At 44.0% G+C, this 20,872-nt stretch overlaps 2 protein-coding genes across 4 annotated transcripts in view; both read left to right on the top strand.

The window, feature by feature from the left end:
* The window catches only part of LOC117546712 (FERM and PDZ domain-containing protein 4-like), a 54,436-nt gene extending 37,767 nt beyond the window's left edge, over window positions 1-16,669 (top strand). The window contains exons 3-17 of one of the 3 annotated variants that reach the window (XM_034217059.1): window positions 2,487-2,638; window positions 3,361-3,463; window positions 4,101-4,146; window positions 4,552-4,656; window positions 4,891-4,998; window positions 6,123-6,254; window positions 7,279-7,398; window positions 7,800-7,936; window positions 8,045-8,171; window positions 10,140-10,229; window positions 10,334-10,516; window positions 10,610-10,766; window positions 11,138-12,145; window positions 12,412-13,638; window positions 14,387-14,509. In XM_034217059.1, coding sequence (XP_034072950.1) covers window positions 2,487-2,638; window positions 3,361-3,463; window positions 4,101-4,146; window positions 4,552-4,656; window positions 4,891-4,998; window positions 6,123-6,254; window positions 7,279-7,398; window positions 7,800-7,936; window positions 8,045-8,171; window positions 10,140-10,229; window positions 10,334-10,516; window positions 10,610-10,766; window positions 11,138-12,145; window positions 12,412-13,638; window positions 14,387-14,391 — 3,700 coding nt within the window. In that variant the 3' untranslated portion in view covers window positions 14,392-14,509. Of the gene's footprint in view, window positions 1-2,486; window positions 2,639-3,360; window positions 3,464-4,100; window positions 4,147-4,551; window positions 4,657-4,890; window positions 4,999-6,122; window positions 6,255-7,278; window positions 7,399-7,799; window positions 7,937-8,044; window positions 8,172-10,139; window positions 10,230-10,333; window positions 10,517-10,609; window positions 10,767-11,137; window positions 12,146-12,411 lie in introns of all 3 variants that reach the window. The other 2 variants (XM_034217057.1, XM_034217058.1) reach the window with 2 other exon arrangements.
* Window positions 16,670-17,456: 787 nt separating this feature from the next.
* LOC117546727 lies at window positions 17,457-20,211 on the top strand. The gene is made up of 6 exons (XM_034217073.1): window positions 17,457-17,821; window positions 18,208-18,312; window positions 18,418-18,548; window positions 18,675-18,836; window positions 19,141-19,367; window positions 19,537-20,211. The coding sequence occupies exons 1-6, from the start codon at window positions 17,755-17,757 to the stop codon at window positions 19,637-19,639; spliced, it is 795 nt and encodes a 264-aa protein (XP_034072964.1). The 5' UTR covers window positions 17,457-17,754; the 3' UTR covers window positions 19,640-20,211.
* The last annotated feature ends 661 nt before the right edge of the window (window positions 20,212-20,872 follow it).

Here is a 20,872-nt window from a genome sequence, read left to right on the forward strand (position 1 = left end):
ATTTTAATAGTTGGTTAAAGGGGCTAATTTTCAGGTGTATATCAGTATGTAGTGTCTCTACATGTCTCCATGGTTTAATGTTCAAAAAGCTCTTCATTTTTCTCATACTGCCTGTGCTGCAGCACCTCTTTTCACCCTCTGTCTGAAACCAGACCCCAGTCTGCTCTGATTGGTTAGCTGGCCGGCTCTGTTCTGATTTGTCAAACGCTTAGAGATGTCCCGCCCCTTAGCCAGTCATGTACAATAGAAGTGTGAGTGTCATTTCAGCATAAAAAAAGCAAATATAAAATGAATTTAGTCTCACAGTATATTATAGTAAACCCAGCCCTTCTCTATGCACAGGTAACATGTGGTGCCAGGTGGCTAAGACTAGGTTAGCTATGTCTTTTAAGCTTGTTATGTAACTGTAACCTATTACTCTATGTCATGGATTGAATAACATCTTCTTCTTTTTCGACTCGTGGTAGTTCTTTTTTTAAGCTTGCTCATGATAATGGACTTAAACCTGAAATATAGGGTTATTTGTCACAGCTTATCAAATATACAACCATGAACTAAAGGTGAATGAACCGGTGTGCAGGCTTGTTCCCGTTATCCAGTGACTGGCAGCAGGGTTTAACCTTTTGAATTTAGCTCTCCCCTGACCCCCTGACATGGTAACGCTGCCCTCCCGCGGGATTAGACCCCCGCCGACCCTGGCAGGGCACATCACAGATTGGAACATGCTTCATTAGAGACAGATTTAGTTTGAGATTTCTGCGCCGTATGTACAATGCAGATCAATGTGATAATGAGACAGAGGGTGAGAAAGCGCAAGAGGCAAAGAAGGTGACGGGGATTGAGACTGATCCGGATTGGTGGGAGATAAAGTCCCCGATGGTTGGAACATGCTATATATTATCAGGGCAGATTTAGGGCAAAGCTGCAAGTGTATAGTAGAGAGAAGAGGACAAATATCAGTTGGTACAGTCACGTTTGTCATGCCAAATGTCTAAATAATATGAACTGATCAAATTAAAGTGAATTAGTTTGAAAAAACATCTTGACTGCTTACAAAGATGAAATGGATGTTGGCCAGGTAACAATGGACACCCTGTACCAGACCTAATGTGCAGAGAGGAGTAAACGGCTGCCAACGGAGCTGAAAGAGAAGGGGGGGAGGGGGGTAGGGACAGTGAGAGAGAGAATGAGTGAAGCCCTCTGAAAGCATATATCACCTCTTAATTAACAGGCCCTCTGCATCCTCACCGTCCCGGCCGAGACAGACGGCTGGGGTTCAGTGAGCAGGAAGCTTTAGTTTAATATGGCAGATTAACATTGAAGTGGTGCTCTCAGACTGAGTGACTTGCAATAAGGCACTGGGGATGGGAATTGATCAGGTTGTATGGATCCCAACGAGAAAATGGATTCTTAGATCCAACGCTTTATCGATCCCCTTGATTCCCGATCATGGTAAAAGGCATTCTTGGAGTTTAAACCCATTTTTTATTCTAACGATTTCCCCCAAAATGGCTACCCTTACACTGTATTTGATATGATCAGATTAAATCCAGCCTGGGACAATTGGGACATGGGACCATTTATTTTTGGGGCAGGCCGGATTCACACCTGGGTCCGGGTGATTTCACTTGTCTCATAGATATAATATGTGCCCGTTAAACTTATCAAAGATGGCCTTTTTTTACCTTTACACATTAAATAATTGAATAATTGTGACTTGTTAAATGATCTGTTCATTTTTATTTGGAAAGCTGTGCAGACTTGAAGACAGAGGCAAATAGGCAAATAGGTTCCAGATTGTAGGCCCGAGGCATTTTATAAATTCAGGCCCTGCGCTTTCATTTATAAGTGGCTTTTAAGCACACACAAAAAATGGAGCCAATGACCATACCTGGCTTTGACTTATTGGATTGGATAGCAAAACCCACTCGTGCAATGATAATGTTTTCTTTTAGAGCCGAAACTCATTTCTAGACAATAATAATAAATAATAATGCATTACATTTTTTATTAGAGCGCTTTTACAGGTGCTCAAAGCGCTTTACACATTACACATATTAGACATGTAAGAGTCATTACTGCGGACATTACCCACAGGAGCAAATGCGGGTAAAGTGTCTTGCCCAAGGACACAACGGCCTTACGCGGTGGCGGCCGAGGCGGGATTCGAACTGGAGTTCACCAACGCCCCTTGATCTGATGACCAACGCTCTAACCACTGCGCCAAAACCACCCAACGACAAGGAATTAATGAATTGGTTGCGTTTTAACTTGCATTGTCATGATATCTGAGAGACCCCTGTTTAATAAGCAGGGCAGGTTTGATCCCGGTAACAGATATTGTGCTCATTAAAAGCTACAAATTTGCTGACTCATTATAACGTCACTATGGAGAAGTGTGTCACCTTGTTCCCTTTATTGGTTTTGCCATAGTTTGGTAGAATTCCTCTTAATCTTCGTGTTCCTTCTTCTCTTTTATTTTCCAGCCAAGTGTCCCAGAGCAGCTCCCTGGAGGAGGTCCACCTGGATGGGCTCCCCCCCGCCCCTCGCCTGGTGGAGATGAGGCGGGACCCCGTCCTGGGCTTCGGCTTCGTGGCAGGCAGCGAGAAACCAGTGGTGGTCCGCTCTGTCACTCCGGGTAGGCGCTATACTGTGCTGGATGTTTTCTGATATCACCACCATGACTCGAGAAACTCAGAGATGGTTAAACTCATCACTTTGGGGCTTTAAACCATGCATTAGACAGAAAAAACTGACAATGCGGAAAGAAATGGGCCTTTAACTGCATGTATTTCCCAAAGAATAACACAAGTTTTCAGTGACTTGTGTGGAGAACAAGCATCCAGCGATGCTGTAGTGTAGAACTCTGAGAGTTTGCATGCTTGCACTGAGCGCTTTCATTTCTAACTGTTTGCAAAGTGCTAATCAATGCGAACAGTTGGCTATGATTGCACAAGTACTATTGACCCCATGCAACAACGAAAATGAGCACAAAATAATGTTTGCTTTTAAGTGAGAGTAATGCGTATTTAGGTGGCCAAATTACTGCCAGAGCTCTGCTCACAGACCCCTATCAGCCATCAGCTGCGGTGGCTGCACAGACACACACCGCGGCATCAGAATCAATTGGCGCTGAATTCCAAGCAGACAGTGGAACTGATGAATATTATAATTAGAGTTGTTGGGGCAAAGAGAGACAGAATATAAATGCTTGAGGACACAGCGGTTTATTAATGGTCACACCTATTGCATGTGTCAGGAGTCGGACACACCCAAAGGACCTGCAAGCTGCAATCTGTGGCTGACAGACTGAAACGCTCTGCGCTGTGATCAACCATGGGCTTGTTTGTTTGCATATAGGCGGTCCATCAGAGGGGAGACTGCTGCCAGGCGATGAGATCATCCTGATCAACGATGAACCCGTCAGTTCTGCTCCCAGAGAACGAGTCATAGACCTCGTCAGGTAAATATCAAAACACTTAAGAATAAGGTGGTTCGTTTAGATAGCTAACTACATAGTTATGTCGAATCATTTTGGGTAAACCAACCCTTTTAAAAACATGATAACGGACATACTAAACAGCTTGCCTGACAAAGTCCCAGTCATTAGCATTCATTTTCAAATCGTTTAAAATCTCATTATTAATTTCACCAAACTATGAGGAACTCTATTGAATTGCTTGCCAAGTATTTGTCATGCACTACTCATTGGCTTATCACACAAGCACTGTTATTATCCAAAAATATTCAGCATTAATAATAAGAAAGAAAAAAAAAGTTTTGTTATGCCAATGCATAACAAATGTCTTGTTTCGAAGTAGTGAGTGTGTGTGTGTGTGTGTGTGTGTGTGTGTGTGTGTGTGTGTGTGTGTGTGTGTGTGTGTGTGTGTGTGTGTGTGTGTGTGTGTGTGTGTGTGTGTGTGCGTGTGTGTGTGTGTGTGTGCTTCTGGTTTTAACTGTGTATTCTTGTAAGTGTTGATTGCCAGAGGCGTCTCATTCCATTTCAGCCAAGCTAATCAAGTCTGCCATTGTTGTTCACTGTGATTGTTGTTTTCTGATGATTTTATTTGACTCTGTGATTTGGGGTCTTCTCGCTTCAGGAGCTGCAAAGAATCCATCATTTTGACTGTTGTCCAACCTTATCCTGTGAGTACATCAGCTTTAGCTTTATCAGCCTTAAGGAAATGTGTCATATTCATTCATGCTTATATCACTCTGTATTGACGTTTTGTTTGGGCTCGGTTCACAGACTAATGCAATGTTGGTATTGGTCTTTTTGTATGCATTCATTTTGCCCCATGCACTTCTTAAGATTGTGTTTTGTTGTACCAAGGTTGGGTTTCAAATTGCGAACAAATAGCACTCTAAAATAAGACTTTCTGGGAATTAAAAGTTGGTGTATTAATGTTTTATTGATTTTTCCAATGTTACATTTATAGCTGATGGTTGAAATGTGTTTCTTCCCTCTCCCTTGGTGCATGTGTTTATCTTTCTCCCTCCATCTGTCTCCCTCTATCTCTCGGTCTCTCTTCTTGGACGGTTGCCTCATAGTCCCCTAAGTCAGCGTTCATCAGTGCAGCCAAAAAAGCCATGCTCAAGTCCAATCCGGTCAAAGTGCGCTTTGCAGAGGAGGTCATTATAAACGGCCAGGTTCCAGTGAGTTCTAACACACACACACACAAACATGTACCCGCACACACTCTTATGTATGACCTATAAAGGCAATGCCAGATGGTTACAGCACAAGACAAACAGTTGAGCTATGTCAGATTGATAAGACAATCTTGAAAATGTGCTATGAATGATCAGAATTCACATATTTAAACTCACCTGACATTTATTCTATCAGAGGCTTTACATTTAAATACTGATAATGTTCCTCATTCGCAGAACCCGGTGAAGGACAACTCTCTGCTGTTCATGCCAAATGTCCTGAAGGTCTACCTGGAGAACGGGCAGACCAAGTCTTTTCGCTTCGACAGCAGTACCTCTATCAAGGTGTCTTGTGTGTTTGTGTGTGTGATTGAGTGTGTGCTCCATCCCTTAAGGCACACTCGGCAAAATTAGCCGTCTCTGCAGCATCTATAATTACGAAGGGAGAAATTCATTTGCAGTGCAAATTAGTGTGTCTCGGTACGCACACACACAGACCATGAAATTCAATCACTTAGTTCCATTTGTTTGAGCAACTCATTTATTCCGGCAAGGTGGCAAAGAGCACATTTACATATTTAGACCTGGAGCTTCAGTTGTGATCCACTGTGGCTTCCAGAGTAGAGTTTAGAAAGTGCTGAGTCACTGCTATTTGTAGATTAACTGCAAATACTGTAATGTTATTTTATCAAGGCTTTTACTTTAATATTGATTAACATTATAAAAAGCATTATTTAAAGAGTATTCCTTAATTTCACTCTTAAATTATCAACATTTAGAATCTGTTTTAGTCATGCTACAAAGCTAGCAGTTATCCACAACTACAGTTATGTTAGCTGGTAAGCTAATTTGAGCTAGCTATAAAAAGGGTCATATTATTAAAGAAGCAGATTCTCTTTAACATAAAACATATGTATATCAAATGTTACATTATTTTGTATGTAAATATGAACAATTAATGGGCTTGAATTATAAACATGTACACCACAGGAAAAAAACGCTTATTCTACCTCATACCCTTTGGTAGCAAAACACCTTTCTTACACTGTCATATTCTGACCTTTCATATTTTACTCCTGAGAAATCACCATCTTTTCACATTTTCATCTTTGGAGATTTCTCTTCAAGGTTTGTGGGATAAAAAAGTCAACCACTGGGTGCAGAAAGAAAATACGTTTTGAAAAGTTCCCCCTCTTATTTTAAGCAGGTTATGAATACGCTATGCCGTGTTTTCGTACTGGAAAAAGGAAAAGTATACTAAAATAAAAAGGAAAATGTAGGGAAAAACCAACACTATTGATTGATTTGTCTCCACATGTGCTACACTAAGTACATACAGAAGCATTGGAGAACATAAAAACACAATTGTCAGATGTTGGTGAGGCTGAATAGATCTTGCATGGGTTAATGCATAGACACAATTGTTAAGCACTATCATAATTAAATATACTTTTGTGTGTTCACTTCAGGATGTGATTCTGACCCTGCAAGAGAAGCTGTCAATCAAATGCATCGAGCACTTCTCCCTGGTGTTGGAGCACCGGACAGAAGGCTCTGGAAGCAGATTGCTCCTGCTGCATGAGCAGGAGATGCTTACTCAGGTAGGAGATGTCTCTCCTCTTCATCACTTTTTGTCTCCTATCAATCAGACCCACACACACAGCAACTTGCACACATTCCTGCTCAGCATTCAAGCAGCATTTGGACCCCAGTGTCATTTATCCGCACTGGCACAGCAGGGCGACAGCTCGCATTACACCTACTACACACACACACAGAAATGCACAAAAACCCCACACACACTCACCCAGAGTGCCCGCTACATGCTAATGAGGTTGCAGGATCACGAGGGGACAGTTTTAATATTCATAACCACCCAGTTTAGATGTGAAGGCCTGCAAGTGGAACACACAATGGCAGTTTAAGAGTCACTGACATGCTTGATAAAACACACTCCTTACTATAAAACAGCTGAGTGTCAATCTCGGTGACAGGTGTGTGGGAGAAAGCTAGTAGTCCTTGAAATATAAAAATACACTCCTTTGTCCTCTCTACACTTGCACATTAAATAATTTATCAACAATAATCAATATTTAAAGGAAGATGCTAGTCTCGTGGTTTGGTCCTGAGAAATAAATGGAATCAAATTCATGGACAACCACCGCAAGCAAGTCGGCTTTCTCAGGGCTACTGCTGCTGAATTAAATACAAATGTATTGAGGTTGTAATGTGGTTAGAATAACACTAATATGGCACTAGTCTACTATATACACTGCAAGTGCTACAACTGCTTTTTCAATCATCTGCTATTATTCATCTTTTTTAACAATACACACAACATATTTCTATATTTTAGCGGCCCATCAATTCTGTATTGCACTTCCATTTGGAGAGAGATTAAAAATCCTATTTCAGTCTGACATAACCTGACTTTTAGTATGGGTCAGTCGCTAATAACTCTGGATCCTACAATTCCCATAATGCATCTCCATTCTGTCTTACATTAAACCCTTCCTGCCCTACACATACTTACTTTATACCAAACAAACCGCTTAGTCTTTTTTCCCATGTTGTCCCTAAGTGTTTGTCTTATTTCTTCATGTCTGCTTCCTCTGTGTCCCCCAGGTGACCCAGAGGCCTGGCTGTGACAAGATGAAGTGTTTCTTTAGGATCAGCTTCGTGCCCAGGGACCCCGTAGAGCTGCTGCGGAGAGACGCTGTGGCATTTGAATACCTCTATGTACAGGTGGGCAAAAATCAGCAGTAAAGTCCTAAAGCTGATTCTGTGAGATAGACAATGTGACAGGATGGATGCTCTCAACACATTGCCAATAAAGCCCCCCATTAAAAACACCCTCACTGTCTAACGTAATAAAATGCTTCCCCTTCTTTGATAATTAATCAAGTGAAATATCCTGAGAGAAGGAAAGCTAATCACTGCTCACCATTGTGTGCTTCCGAGTCCTTCATGAGGGACTGGAAACTGTATGCCTTTGAAGGAAGCACTAGCCACAAAGGTTGAAAACAGTTTATTTCCGCTCTGCAGGGATGCCCTGCTGCTTGAGTTGCTCGACGGAGAGATGAAAATACACTTCACAAGCCCAAACACTTGACTTTAAGATAACTTTGCTCTCCCTTTTGCCGTAGAGTTGTAACGATGTGGTTTTGGAGCGTTTCGGCCCGGAGCTGAAGTACGATGCCGCGCTACGATTGGCCGCTCTGCAGATGTACATCCTCACGATGACAACCGGACAGAGCCAGAAAGTCTCCCTCAAGTACATCCAGTAAGTTGTATGTGTATGTGGCGTAAACCATGTGTTAGCACTTTCTACGAGAATTGGTCTGGCGAAGATTGAGTGACTTAATGCTGCAAATCAATCTCCCCTCAATAGAAAGGAGTGGGGTCTGCCGCTGTTCCTCCCCCCCGCCGTGCTGACCAGCATGAAGGAGAAAAACATCAAGAAGGCTCTGACACACATCCTCAAAACCAACCAGAACCTCGTGCCTCCAGGGAAAAAAGTAAGCAACTCTCTTTAGTCTTTGTTTGCCCTTGTTAATAAACTTCTGACACACCGATATGCACACAAACACAGTCTGTGTGTCTTCTGACGCAATATCCTAAAATAGCACCGCTGCCATCCTCCACCTCGTAAAGGTTCTCACCCTTGTCAACCTAAGACCCTTTGTCGAGCCAGACCTTGAATACTAATGTGAGTTAAATTCATTGCCAAACTGTGTGCATAATCAAATATTAATATGCACACACACATGTCTCGGTCAGGGGCGACCTCTCCGACTCCAGCTCAACTTTGAAGCTCTTTTAAAAAAAAGTTGTATTGGTAAAGGCATTTATTCTCATATTTTCTTACACTTACAAAAATGCAGCACAGCAAAACTAAAGTAACCCAAGCAAATAGGGTTAGCTACAAGAAAGAAATCTCTTTTGAGCCGGTAGAATAATGTTGTTTTCTTTTTCTCTAAAATTAGTTTTTGTGAACGGGGAAAAAAACAAGTCCTGTGTTTTTATTAAAAACACATCTGTGCGCCTTAAGATTGCTCTCGGTCACATGTCTACTGAACATGGGCCATCACCATCATGCTTTCATAACAGAGCCAAATACTATATGTATTAAGCCCTTCTGACTGTTTTGACTCCTTACTTCCAAGAACTAAAGCTTCTGTTTTAGGAAATTACTTTTTCTTTTCTTTTTTCAAACGTGTTATATATTTTTGGCCCATTTTTAAAGATATGCATCTTCAGTAGTAATGTTGTAGTGTTCCTGAGCTGTTGGTGTGTTGGGTTTTTAACTATAAAGGACCATTTATATTTAACATGCAGTTTCACAAATATGTAAATCATCCTTTAGTTTTACGGCTCACATACAAAATACAAATGTCAAAAGTGTACCTGTGAGAGTTTCTAAAAATGTGTGTATGCATATTGCTTAATCAGATTTGCTCGTTTTTGTATATCTGCCTTACACAGTTTCATTTAGTGGATGTAGGAATGTATTTCACACACCTGAACTCCATATTTGTGTATAAAACCTCAGGCTTACCGGAGGGATATTGATCTCTCCCCCTGAAGCCTGCAGCAGTGTGATGTGCTGGCTGATCATTTGCATTCACAGTGACAGCTGATATCCAGTCTCATTAGGGAGAAATACGTCCGAGCAACATCAACACACTGACAAGCAATCCAAAGCATTGACGTTCCATATTAGCTCTCCTCTTACGGCCTTGAATTGATCTCAGTCCTCGCTTAAAGAGGCAGCTCACTCTTTTGTAGAAAGACTGAGCAAGAATTAAAACGAAAAAAAATCACTAAATAATTTGTAATGGAGATGTCTGACAAGGTGAAACGGCCCATTAGCCTTTTGTGTCTGAGACTAATCTTACATTTAGGTGCAACCAGGAGAATGTACAATAGATATAGCTCCCTCGGATCATTAAAAAGTCTTTCAAGGAATTGGATTTATTCATCTGTAAATGTCTTGTATCAATGTTTCTAAAAGCCGAAAACATGGGAAGTAGTCTTTGTTTTCTGTCAATTTTAGATTGAAGATTTAGAAATAACTGGTAATATGGTACCATGATAGTGTACCATATACATCTGATTAGTATTGTTAGTGGTAAAATATATATAGAAATGAAGAATTCCAAATGAACACAGAAAACATGTCATAGATATGTGTGTCTCCGTGCAGGCATCAGTACTTTGCACAAATGCACTTTAAAGTGGAAAATCTCATTGACTCTAAATGGCTGGAGCGGAGCACATCCACACAAGAAAGCCATAAAGAGTTCTGCAGTGCTTTCGATTTTGATCCGATTTAAATGACATGATGGGGTATAATGGAAAATCAGCGGTCCGGATCAAAATGGCTCAAGAGTGCTTTACATCCTGGCATTAGGAGGCAATTGTTCAGGTGGAAGTGATTCCGGTTTTAATGCTTACTTGTGTATTTCACTTTGTTCTCTGTGCAGCTGACCGCTTTGCAGGCCAAGGTGCATTACCTGAGGTACCTCAGTGAACTCAGACTCTACGGAGGGAGGGAGTTCAAATCAATACTACTGGTAAGACCATTGTTCTGGAAAGAAAGTTTGAAAACAAACTTAAGTTGAACTCTATCAAACTCTTTAAGGATAAAAGTTTGAACACCTGGTTTGTCTTTGTGCAGCAAGGGGAGAAGCAGACAGATGTGACGCTGTTGGTGGGCCCCCGCTACGGCATCAGTCATGTGATCAACACACGGACCAACCTAGTGGCCCTGTTGGCCGACTTCAGCCACGTGAACCGCATTGAGATCATCACTGAGGACGAGACCAACGTCCGGCTGGAGCTGCATGTCCTGGATGTCAGGGTGAGCACAGATCTGTCAGAAAGTGCCAGAAAACATTATTCTGCCCTACCGAAATAAAAGCATCTGTTGTTTTTCCTTTCTCTTCTTCCACAGCCCATCACACTGATCATGGAGTCCAGTGATGCCATGAACCTGGCCTGTCTAACAGCAGGATACTATCGCCTCCTAGTGGACGCAAGGAGATCTATCTTCAGCATGCCTCTCTGCAACAGCACTGGAGGGGATGACCCTAGTGAGTTAATGTGTGCATGTATGTGTGTGTCTGCATGGATTTTCTACTAATTTATACAAAAATGCAATTTCAAGAGTTCATTCACAGTTCACTGCTTACATTTTGTTTTTAAATTGTTTCCTGAAACATGGGAATTGATTTTCATTTGGGTGAGAAAATGTTTTAGGTTGTAGCAACACAATCTTTGTCCTGGCAGTGCACTCACATATTTAAAGGAAGTTGAGAAGAACAAGACTCGCAGGCTTAAAAATGTATGCTTCACAGTGCAGCGTAAAACCTCAGAAGTCTCAAAGTGGAGCACTCAAAAAAAGAGAGCCGCTTTCAAATGTAACCAACATGAAATATAAAACACATCAAATAATTAGGACTTTTATTTCTGCTCTGTGCAGGTCAGGATCGCGTCCTGGAATGGCCGTACAGCATATCTTTGGGGGACAACGAGGAGCCCCCCCCTAGCCAGGGAGAGGTCTACAACAGGAACTCGCAGTATTCAGACAACGGGCAGAGAGAGAACAGCATTCCCTCTTACTTCCACGAGCAACAAAACCCTGACAGAGACCTCGGTACACGCAGAAGTCCGTTACCCCCTCCTCTTCCCCCCGCGACCAGACACAAACCTCAAGACTCGCCTCGGAGCGCTAAGGTGTCCTTTATCTTTGGGGGGGACCCTCCTCTGAACCGGCCCAAGAACTTAGGCTATGAAAGGCTGATGGAGAGCCCGGAGGTCCCCGAACACAGACCCCCGTACCTGCACAACAACGTGGACTTCAGGCCTCAGGACAGGGTGCCGTTTCAGTTCAGCGGTCTGACACATGTGTACAGTAACATTATAACTGAGGAGGGGGGGGAGGAGCCACTGCTGAGGGATCTGTTCTACCGCGACACGACGGACGACGCAGAGGATGACGACGACGATGAAGACTCCACGGGCGGGACACCCATCGCTGAGAACTGCGGCAACCAGGGAGGAGGGTTAGGGACGGCGGCGGGGAACGCCACCTTCCTTACACTGTCTGGTTCTACCGACGACATCATCGACCTCACCTCCCTGCCCCCCCCCGAGGGAGACGACAGCGTCGACGAACCCGAGGACGACTCGCTGCTGCAGACCCTCAACCTCGCCATCGCAGCCCCCCCGCCGGGCTTTCGGGACAGCTCAGACGAGGACGGCGCCCCCGAGGGAAGGCCGCTCAGCACACGGGAAAACGACGACATCCCGGTGTCGTTAATCGATGCCGTTCCAACTCATGAGGAGGCGGAGGGGAGCAGGCGAGGGGGGAGAAGGCTGGATAATGCCGTCATGAAAACTTTACTGGCGGTGGAGGCTCTGTCTGTCTCTGATCAGAGGCCTCCACCGCCACCACCACCACTGCCCAGCAATAGCCACAATCACCCAGGTATGTTAATACTCTTTGTTTAGACCTCTTTACTTAACCAAACTAAATCTGTGTCAGAACTTTAGTAGTTATTTGTTGTCATTAATGTGTTTTATCTCTACCATTTAGCCTTAATTCTGTGCCCACTTGCCTCCTTTAAGTTAGTAAAAACACATCCATGACATCAGGTCACTTGCCTTCTCAAATGCAAATCATAGACACATTTAACAGCAGTTAGAGTATCTATTTATTGACCCATATTTAACTTCCTATCTCTTATCGCCTAGGAGTCTACTCATCTCGAGGCTTGAGCGCCGAGTCGTCGTCAGATTCTGGAAATGAGACCAACTCCTCAGAGATGACGGAGATCTCTGAGCTGGTCGCTTCTCAACGGCTCAACGAGAGCCACATGCGTCTCATGGTGGCCACGAGGGAGGGGTACCAACCTTTAATTGAGGAGAAAACTGATTTTCCCGTGTCACCCACCCCAGTAGGAACGATACAGAAAAGACCCCGCAGTCCAACGCGACACCTCCACCCTCCAGCAGTTCCTCCGAGGCGGAGCCCCCTATTGGACACTGCTGCATCATCGGGGCCAGACACTTTGGTGTTGAGGACCCAGAATAACCTCTCAGCCACTCTCCAGCGCCCCAGTTCAACCACACCAGGAGGCAAGCATCACAAGAAGTCTGCAGACTCCAGCGGGAAGTACAACACCTTCAGCACAAGGGAGGGGCATCGGGGTGAGGCCGGTGGGAGCCGCGTCCATCTGGAAATGGACCAGCGCACTTCCTTCTGCGAGCGAGGGGAAAGTCAAAGAAGACAGAACTCTTTTTTGGGAGAAAGTTCTGCAGCTGAGGGCGTTGCAATGAACAGCCTCCCCCGGGAGCAGCACAGACTCCCCCGCCCTCCCTCCGCCTCCTCCAATCGCATGTTAGATGCTGTCAACTTGGGGGACTGCGGGGCAGATAACGGAGCGGCAGCTGTCGAGCAAGACGAACATTTAGTCGTTGCTTCACTGCTCTCCCCGACCAAACAGGGATCAGACGTACAGAACGACCATCAGCCCATCTCCAGACAACAGAGTGTAGCACGCTTGTGTGAGTACCATCTGGCAAAAAGGATTTCAAATTTGCAAGGAGAAGCCCACAGTTCACTGCAGGGGTCTCTGTGCTCCTCACTGGATGCGGGAGGCAGCACCAACAGCAGTGCCTGCGCCACCCCCACCGACTCCCCGGTCGGTGCCGGTGCAGTTGAAGCAAAACACCGGCATTCGCAAAGACACCCGCTTTCTAGTTCCTCCTCCTCATTGCTCAGGGTGCTAAACCATGAAGACAACAAACCTGGGATGTCTCGCGGGCTCTCCAGCCAGAGCGCTCAAGGAAAGGACCTCCACCCTCATGCGGATCCGGCCCTCCTACGGAAAATGCTGCCCAACATTCACCCTCCGGCTGCCGGGGCTGAACCAGGCCGGCCCTCCTCAGCCACGGCGTCTAAGCATAAAGAGACCACAGGTACTGGGAGCAAGAGACCCCACAATGATGTGCATGCTAAGCAACAGGCCTGTTTAAAGGGGCTGAACCAGAAGGAGGGCAGTGAGGCCTACAGACAACTGATTAACTATCTAACAGTCAGCCAGATGCATCAGGGAGGGAAGCTGCACAGTGCAGGCATGGGAGGGGCAGTAAAGAAGGACACCAGGCGCTTTATCACTAGTAACCCTCAGCTGGTGGAAATGGTTAAGAATAGGAGCAACACCATTGCTCGCTGCCCGTGTATGCCTTCCTCAATATCATCCCCGTTCCTCAGCCCAAATGTAGTAACCCCTAATGCGAACCCCATGCAGCTGGCAAATAGAAACCCTCAGTCATACCATTCTGCCACCCTTCCTGCCAAACTCAAGGGAAGTCTCGACATGCATGCTCAGAGACTGAATGAGAGTCTAGATTTAAGGGCAGCTGCGGCTGAGAGGAGAAGCTCCTTTTCGGGCCTGGAGAGTGAACTAGAGAGGAGTGGTATGGACCCAGAGCACTTCCTTTCACTTTATAAGAGAGAGGGCTGTATCAGTCGCGATGGGGGATTCAATACAGTTGGAAACCGTGATGGTGGGGGTACCAATAACCGTCCCCCACCTCGGTCAAGAAGCCAACCTAGTAACAGCAATGAGGAATGGTTCAGGTCAGACCCGAGGGCAAAGCATGCGGTCCGTCAGTCCCCTCATTCTCGTCCTAATGATTCTCTCTGTTTCTCTGCCGCCCCCAGTGTAAGTGGTCAACGGGCAGACCTCAACACCGTCTCTCTAGGAAGGGGAGACCACCCTTCAGCTTTTAGCAGGCAGATATCTACCGGCAATAGGGCTTGCATTACATCTCCAACTCCCAACCTACCTCCTCCACCACCTCCCACACCACCTCCTCCACCTCCTTTGTCTTCTCCCTTGCAAGCCAATGCTATCTCCAGCAACTGCACGCAGGATAACATGCCCTATTGTGTCCAGGCACGGCAGAACCACATTCAGGCCGTAAACCCGCAGACGGACCCCTTCTGCAATAACCTGCAACGGGGCCGGGAGCTCAGGCGCAGCACCAGCAACGTGAATGGCAGCTCTGGGAGCATGGAGGCTCTGTTCGATAAGCCCACACGGAGCCGGAGCCAGCAGCCGTTGTCACCATCTGTGCCCCAGCAAGGTGAGACCAAAGTCCAGCGAAGGCCCACGAGGAAGCGGCTCTCCAAGAGCTACTCCCAGGGCTCCGTGTCTTCCCACACATGCTGGTCTACCGGCAGCAGGATGGACAGCAGAAGGGCTTCTGTGGCATTTCCATTGCAGAAACACATGAAGGGCTCCCAAAAACTAGACACCAGTCCCTGGAGATGCAACGGGCCCTTTAGCTACTGCTTCTTCAAACCTAAGAGTGAGGGAGAGGAGGATGAAATCGAGTGGGAGAGTACCAGAAGAAGCCGTGGTGGGAGCGATATTGATAATGGCGGTGCAGCTGCAGCCATGTCGCCCTGTGGGGCAGCCGTGGATGTAGCTGGAGAGCAGCTGTATGGAGAGGTCCTCAATAACATGAGCTTCAGCGACCGGCTCGCACGAATCAACGCACTCAAGGACCGAATGTACGGCTTCCCTTCCGGCTTCATCGATGTCCGACGAGACGCCAGCGAGCTCATCGCTCTGGTGAGATCCAGCGTAGGTCGCTGCGATCGTGGAGCCCAGATGCCCCTCCAGGATGTTTCCCAGTACAAGCAGCTCCTCTCTGTGGAGTCGAAGGAATTAGGCCGGGCATGCCGCAGGATGGCGCAGGCTCACAGCAGTCCTGAGGAGATGCTGCTAGCTGTGACGTGTAGCTTCCAGGTGCTGTGCTGTCTCTGCGAGGCCTGCATGTGTCTGGTCAGGGGGCTCGGAGCTTCAGCCTCACACCAACAGAGAGAGGTCGTGGCAAAGGTGGACGAGGTTGTGATGAACTATATCTGTCTGCTCAAAGCGGCTGAGGCTGCCACCGTGGGAGCCCCAGGGGAGCACAGCGTGAAGGCCCTGGTCCGCCACTCCAGCACCATGTCGGCAATTGCTAACGCACTCACCCGCTCCCTTAAAACGCTGCTTAGCAAGTAGAGGCTACTCTTTATGCTCTATAGTGTGGCCTACGCAGTCAGTAGAAGTCTGTCTTTAAGCATCCTGTTAGTTCAGCTGGATATATTTTTCATACAAGGTCTAGACGATCTCCATGTTAAAACCAATAAAGTGTAGTTGCAGTTTAACATTACACAAAATAATGAGTATGATGCTGAAAGGCAGTCCCGTCTGACTGCCCTTGCTTTTTTCTGATGACAATATTGTAATGTTTATTTACAAAGCCATACTGTCACAGACCTTTGTAATATCATATGTACCTAATAGATACTCTTTTACCTGTGCATTATGTAACTTATTTAAAAAAATGTATATAATGTACATAAATACAATATATAACTATATTATTTGCCGTAGCAGTGTCAAGAAGCAAATGAGCTTAATTTGCTCTAATTGTACCATGCTGGAATAATTCACTTTCAGTTCAATCAGTTCAATAAGTGCAGTTTTACTACAGATATTTATAATCAACCTGTGGAAATGTGTCACTGTCAGTCAAGTGAGGAAAGTGTGGTGGTTTCTTGAAAGATAAGAGAAATATTTGTCAGAAATGTTGAAAATACTGCACTCACAGCTTCATCATTTACCACATAGATTATTTTCAGAATTATAAACAGTATATATATAAAAAAAAAGGTAAATATATATAAGTATAATATGTTAATATTACAAATCTAGATTTTTTTATTTGTTACAAAATATGTCAGATTGACCACTGTGTTAATTATCTCTAATAATTTATTTATATAGGTTTTTGTGTTTTATTATCTCCTGTTTTGGAATAAATTCTGTGCTCGAATTATTTATTATTCCACACTCTGTATCAGGATGCAGTTATGTCTCTTGAGAAGAAATATAATTCCTGTTTGTTTTTTCAATAATCCACAAACCTATTAAAAAACATTTTACAGATATGTTTGCCATCTGTCTCTTGGTTTTAATGGTTTAATGTAACATACATACGCACAGTGTGATACTATTAAAAATATATTCTATTATGAGGCTTATCATATTAAATATCCATTGCCTATTTATTTGGATTTAAGGTAGAAGAAGTAGCAGTTTATTCGTTAAAAGTATAGGGTTGAATAAATGATATGGGGTAACTTGAGTGAATAAGAATCGAGGGTTATGTGTTGTCATTATTCCTCTACTAAAATAAAATGTGTATGAGTAGCTCCAGCTGATGGAAAACAAATAGACACCACTACACCAACAAACAAGGAAGAATTATGGTGAGCAATTTTTAAAACAAAAATAAATGCACTGACTGAGGCATGTGAGTATGGACATATTATTACAAATATGTGGGTTTAAAATTCATTTTTAGCAACATTAATATTAAAATAGGACACACATTTAATGACAGATAATGGATACTCCATGCAGTCTTTACTTCAGATGCATTAACAAACTCTACCAATACTGATATTTAAATGAATGTAAAACAACTTATTAGCACCATTATACATCCATGATTAGCACTACAATGCGAGTGTGTGCTCGTTTATATACAGTCTATGGTTTGTGCTCGTTTGTGCACGAGCCAAGCGTGTGTTCGTCACGTGATCATGTTCCCAACCAGCGCAGCTGTGGGGGAAGGACCTCATTAGCATTTTGGGCGCCTGTTCTCCACATGCTGCAACGTCAACCAATCAGATCGCCCCATTCACGACCCCGCGGCCCCTCGTGTCGCGCGCTTCATAAGCATAGTACTGGCGGTGAAGCAGACAAAAAGTTATCTCTCTTCACCTCCTGCTGCAGGGTTTACTAGAGCAGGGACTTTTTGTAGTTAAGTTCAAGCACTTTTTTACTTTGTAGTGGGTATTAGCGAGCTTTATAACAGCACTGACGCGTATGAAGGAGTTTAATAGTTGAAGTTATCTACTGTTACCGTGGAAAAGTTACTGTCGGTACCCCGTGGGGTTTAAAGTTCAGCTAGCGTCTCTGGCTGCTAGCAGGTAGTTAGCTCCGTAATTAACAGAATACTTTTAAAACTATGGCAGCTTTGTGTCAGCCACGACGGGCATTGGTGGAAATCCCTGCTCCACAACCCAAAATTGCAGGTAAGCCTTTAATAGTTTTAATTTAGGCTTTACATAGTCCTGTTATATGTGTTCTTTGTGCAAGACGCGCCACTTTGCTATCATGCTAATGTTTAACAGGAGCGCGCCTACAGGACTAGTAGGCGGTTAATATACTATCAACACAGCTGTCAGTTTATCCAACGATAGAATGGGACATCCTTATTTCATATGCATTATCTAGTCTGTTTATAAGATGCTGTGTGTTGTGAAAAAATTAAATCAAATCAAGTTTTATTTATATAGCACATTTATAAACGATTTTTGGTCGAGCCAAAGTGCTGTACATAAAATAAAAATAGCCTACAGTAGAGACACTAAGAATATGAAACATTGTTACATTATTTTCCCTTTTTTCTTTGTAACAGCTCGCGTAAGGAGGTCCTATCTAGAGATGTTAAGTGCTCGTTTGGTTCCATCTCCACTTCTGAGAGGGAGAAATGCAACTTCAAACACAAGGCGTGTGCACTCATGTAAGTATGAACCTGCAAATATAACATGTGGTTGGTTTTTTGAGCCTTCTCAGGGATTATTGTTGTCCTCTTCATTGTCTAACCATATTATTTGTGTTTTTGCAGTGGACTTGTCCATTGGTGGTGTGTGGAGTAAGAGGTTAGAGGAGCAGTGTGAGAAGATGGAGGAGCACCATACCCCTCTCTCTAAACAGCAGCTCGTACAGCTGATCAGATCCCTCATACTAGTTGAACAGGTACACACCCTGGTCATTTCACATGACTGTTATTTAAGATGAAATGTTTTACATCCTATGTGAGTAATAACCCAACTCTGAGCCTTCACTACATACATCTAATCTGAAATGTGTATTTCATCCTAGAGCCAAGAACCCCGAGTCATAGCGTCTGACCTGAAATATCTCCAGGAAGACCTGCAGCTGAAGAAAGCAAATGTTTACAGATCCATCCCCTACTCGCGGCTCGGCTCCAACAGGGACGCTCACTGCTACAGAAAAGCATATCCTCACCTGGTGGCCTTTAAAGTGAGTATATGGGGTTTTTAGGAATGTTTTGATAAACTTTGCAGATTTAATTAACTTGTAAACTGTCTCTGGCTGCAGCGTTAAATTCTTCTTTTTTTAAATCAAAATTGCAATATGGCCTAGTGCAATAATCTTTTTAGACTTTAAAGTCCCCTCTGCTGTTCCTTTCTCATTGAGCATTTCTAAAAGACAATTACTTAGTTTGGCGTTATGTTTTTTTCCCGTTTACTGTTAATAAAAGCTCTGCCATGTTTACTGGAGTGTCTCACGGTGTAGTGCTAAGTTTCCTCTTCCTCCCGCTCAGGTTTCGTGTCAGGAGTGGGGCCAGGTTCTTCTGAGGAACAAAGAGTGGGATGCTGTTTTGGAGCACGCGTTGTTGGCGTGGCGATACACCAGCGAGTTGCCGCAGTGGGACACAGCGAACCATAATGCTCTGAGAGAACAGTGTTACAGCATCTTGACCTCTCACAGCCTCACGGCCCTGCAGCACCACCGGCCTGAAGCCAGCAGAGGCCGCGAGCTGCTCAGAAGGTAACACTTTGAGAGCCTGAAAACAGTCCACACACAGGTCTTAGCTGATAGCGTGTCAATGATCACACAAATTACATCAGTTATAAAAAGATTACGTTTTGCATACAATGTGTTTGTTTTATCCTTATCTGTCCTTCCTATCTAACACACTATGTTTCTCTCTCTCCAGGTTCAACATGGCTCAGATGCACAGCCAGTCGATTGCGCCCTGTATCCACGAGTTGCAGAGGATTATGGGTTGTGCTGATGACTCCTCCATGGAGACAAAATAACTTGAGAAACACCATGAAACCAGCTGGCTGCACCCCCAGTGAAGAGTGACTCATGGATGAATTACATAATCTGTGTGCCAAAAACAGCGTAGATGGTGGTGTTTGTTTGGAGCAATATTCCTCAAAGAGCAAGAGTGTAATGACGCCTCTTATTTAATCACATTATTAAATCAACTGGAGAGTATTGTTGGGAATGTGACATTTGCTGCATGGCATACCTCATGATGTATTTATCGCTGGTTAATGTCACGTAATGTACATGCATTAACCAACAGCCTGAAAACATGCTGCGATCAGATGGTGCTGCCTTTGATGTATAATTTAATAGTTTGTATATTTTTAGACGTTGTATGAAAAAATGTTTGCGTTGACTGTTGAAATGTAAAGGTATGAAATGGCCGTGTGTGTACGTACTTGAAACTGTTTGACTGTAGTTGTGTTTTTACATTTGTCTTGTTAATAGAAAATGTTCTATGTCGATGATTGCACTCCTGCCATTTGTCCTAAAAAACTTGAACTCTTTTGATTAAAAAAAAAAAAGACTTTTCAATAAAGTAATGACTATTTAAAAACTATTGTTCCTTTGTTGTGTTTTTGCCTTAATGCCTGCATTTTTCAAAATAGTTTTCTCAGGCTTTGATGATGACTATAAATCAGTTTTTCCTATAGTTAATTAGATCACAAACCATATCATGTCTTTCTGTAGTATAAATGACCATGCGTCATATCGTATGCTGTAAATCTAGCTTTTCTCTGGAATGGATTAGCAGGCCGTGGATGTTGATTAGGAGGCCGGACTGCTGATTTGTAAACTGTGGAGTTTGTAAAGGCCCTTGATTGCAGACTGCTGCTCCTAAAAGACGGGACATTGTAGTAGATAATGGGATTAATCAATCAATGGACTGATCATTTGTCCTCTGGCAGTGTGAGCGCTGCTGCTTCAGTTACCATTTTACACCACTAGGTGGAGCCAACGTCGCACCGTTTCCCACATCCAGTGTCATAATACTCAGGGCTTCTGACTGAAATGAAGAAGCAATGTCAAAACCAATGTAGAAACAGCTGTTTCCATGGCTCTGTAGAGTGAATATTAAATACTTTTAAAATGCCATTTAGGGTTCAACTTAATGAATGGGAGGCATAAAGGGTGAGGAGGTGTTGGCTGACATGCTGACTTCCTGCTGTGCCAGAAATAAGAAGGGATGTTATTCTATTCTAGGGTGACCAGACGTC

The sequence above is a fragment of the Gymnodraco acuticeps genome, unplaced genomic scaffold (assembly GCF_902827175.1).
Source record: "Gymnodraco acuticeps unplaced genomic scaffold, fGymAcu1.1, whole genome shotgun sequence".
NCBI classification, from domain to species: domain Eukaryota; kingdom Metazoa; phylum Chordata; class Actinopteri; order Perciformes; family Bathydraconidae; genus Gymnodraco; species Gymnodraco acuticeps.

Coding starts and splice junctions, on each gene's coding strand:
- LOC117546727 (XM_034217073.1), top strand. CDS start 17,755: ATGGCAGCTTTGTGTCAGCCACGACGGGCATTGGTGGAAATCCCTGCT. Junction 17,822..18,207: donor TCCACAACCCAAAATTGCAG/GTAAGCCTTTAA, acceptor TCTTTGTAACAG/CTCGCGTAAGGAGGTCCTAT. Junction 19,368..19,536: donor GGCCGCGAGCTGCTCAGAAG/GTAACACTTTGA, acceptor CTCTCTCTCCAG/GTTCAACATGGCTCAGATGC.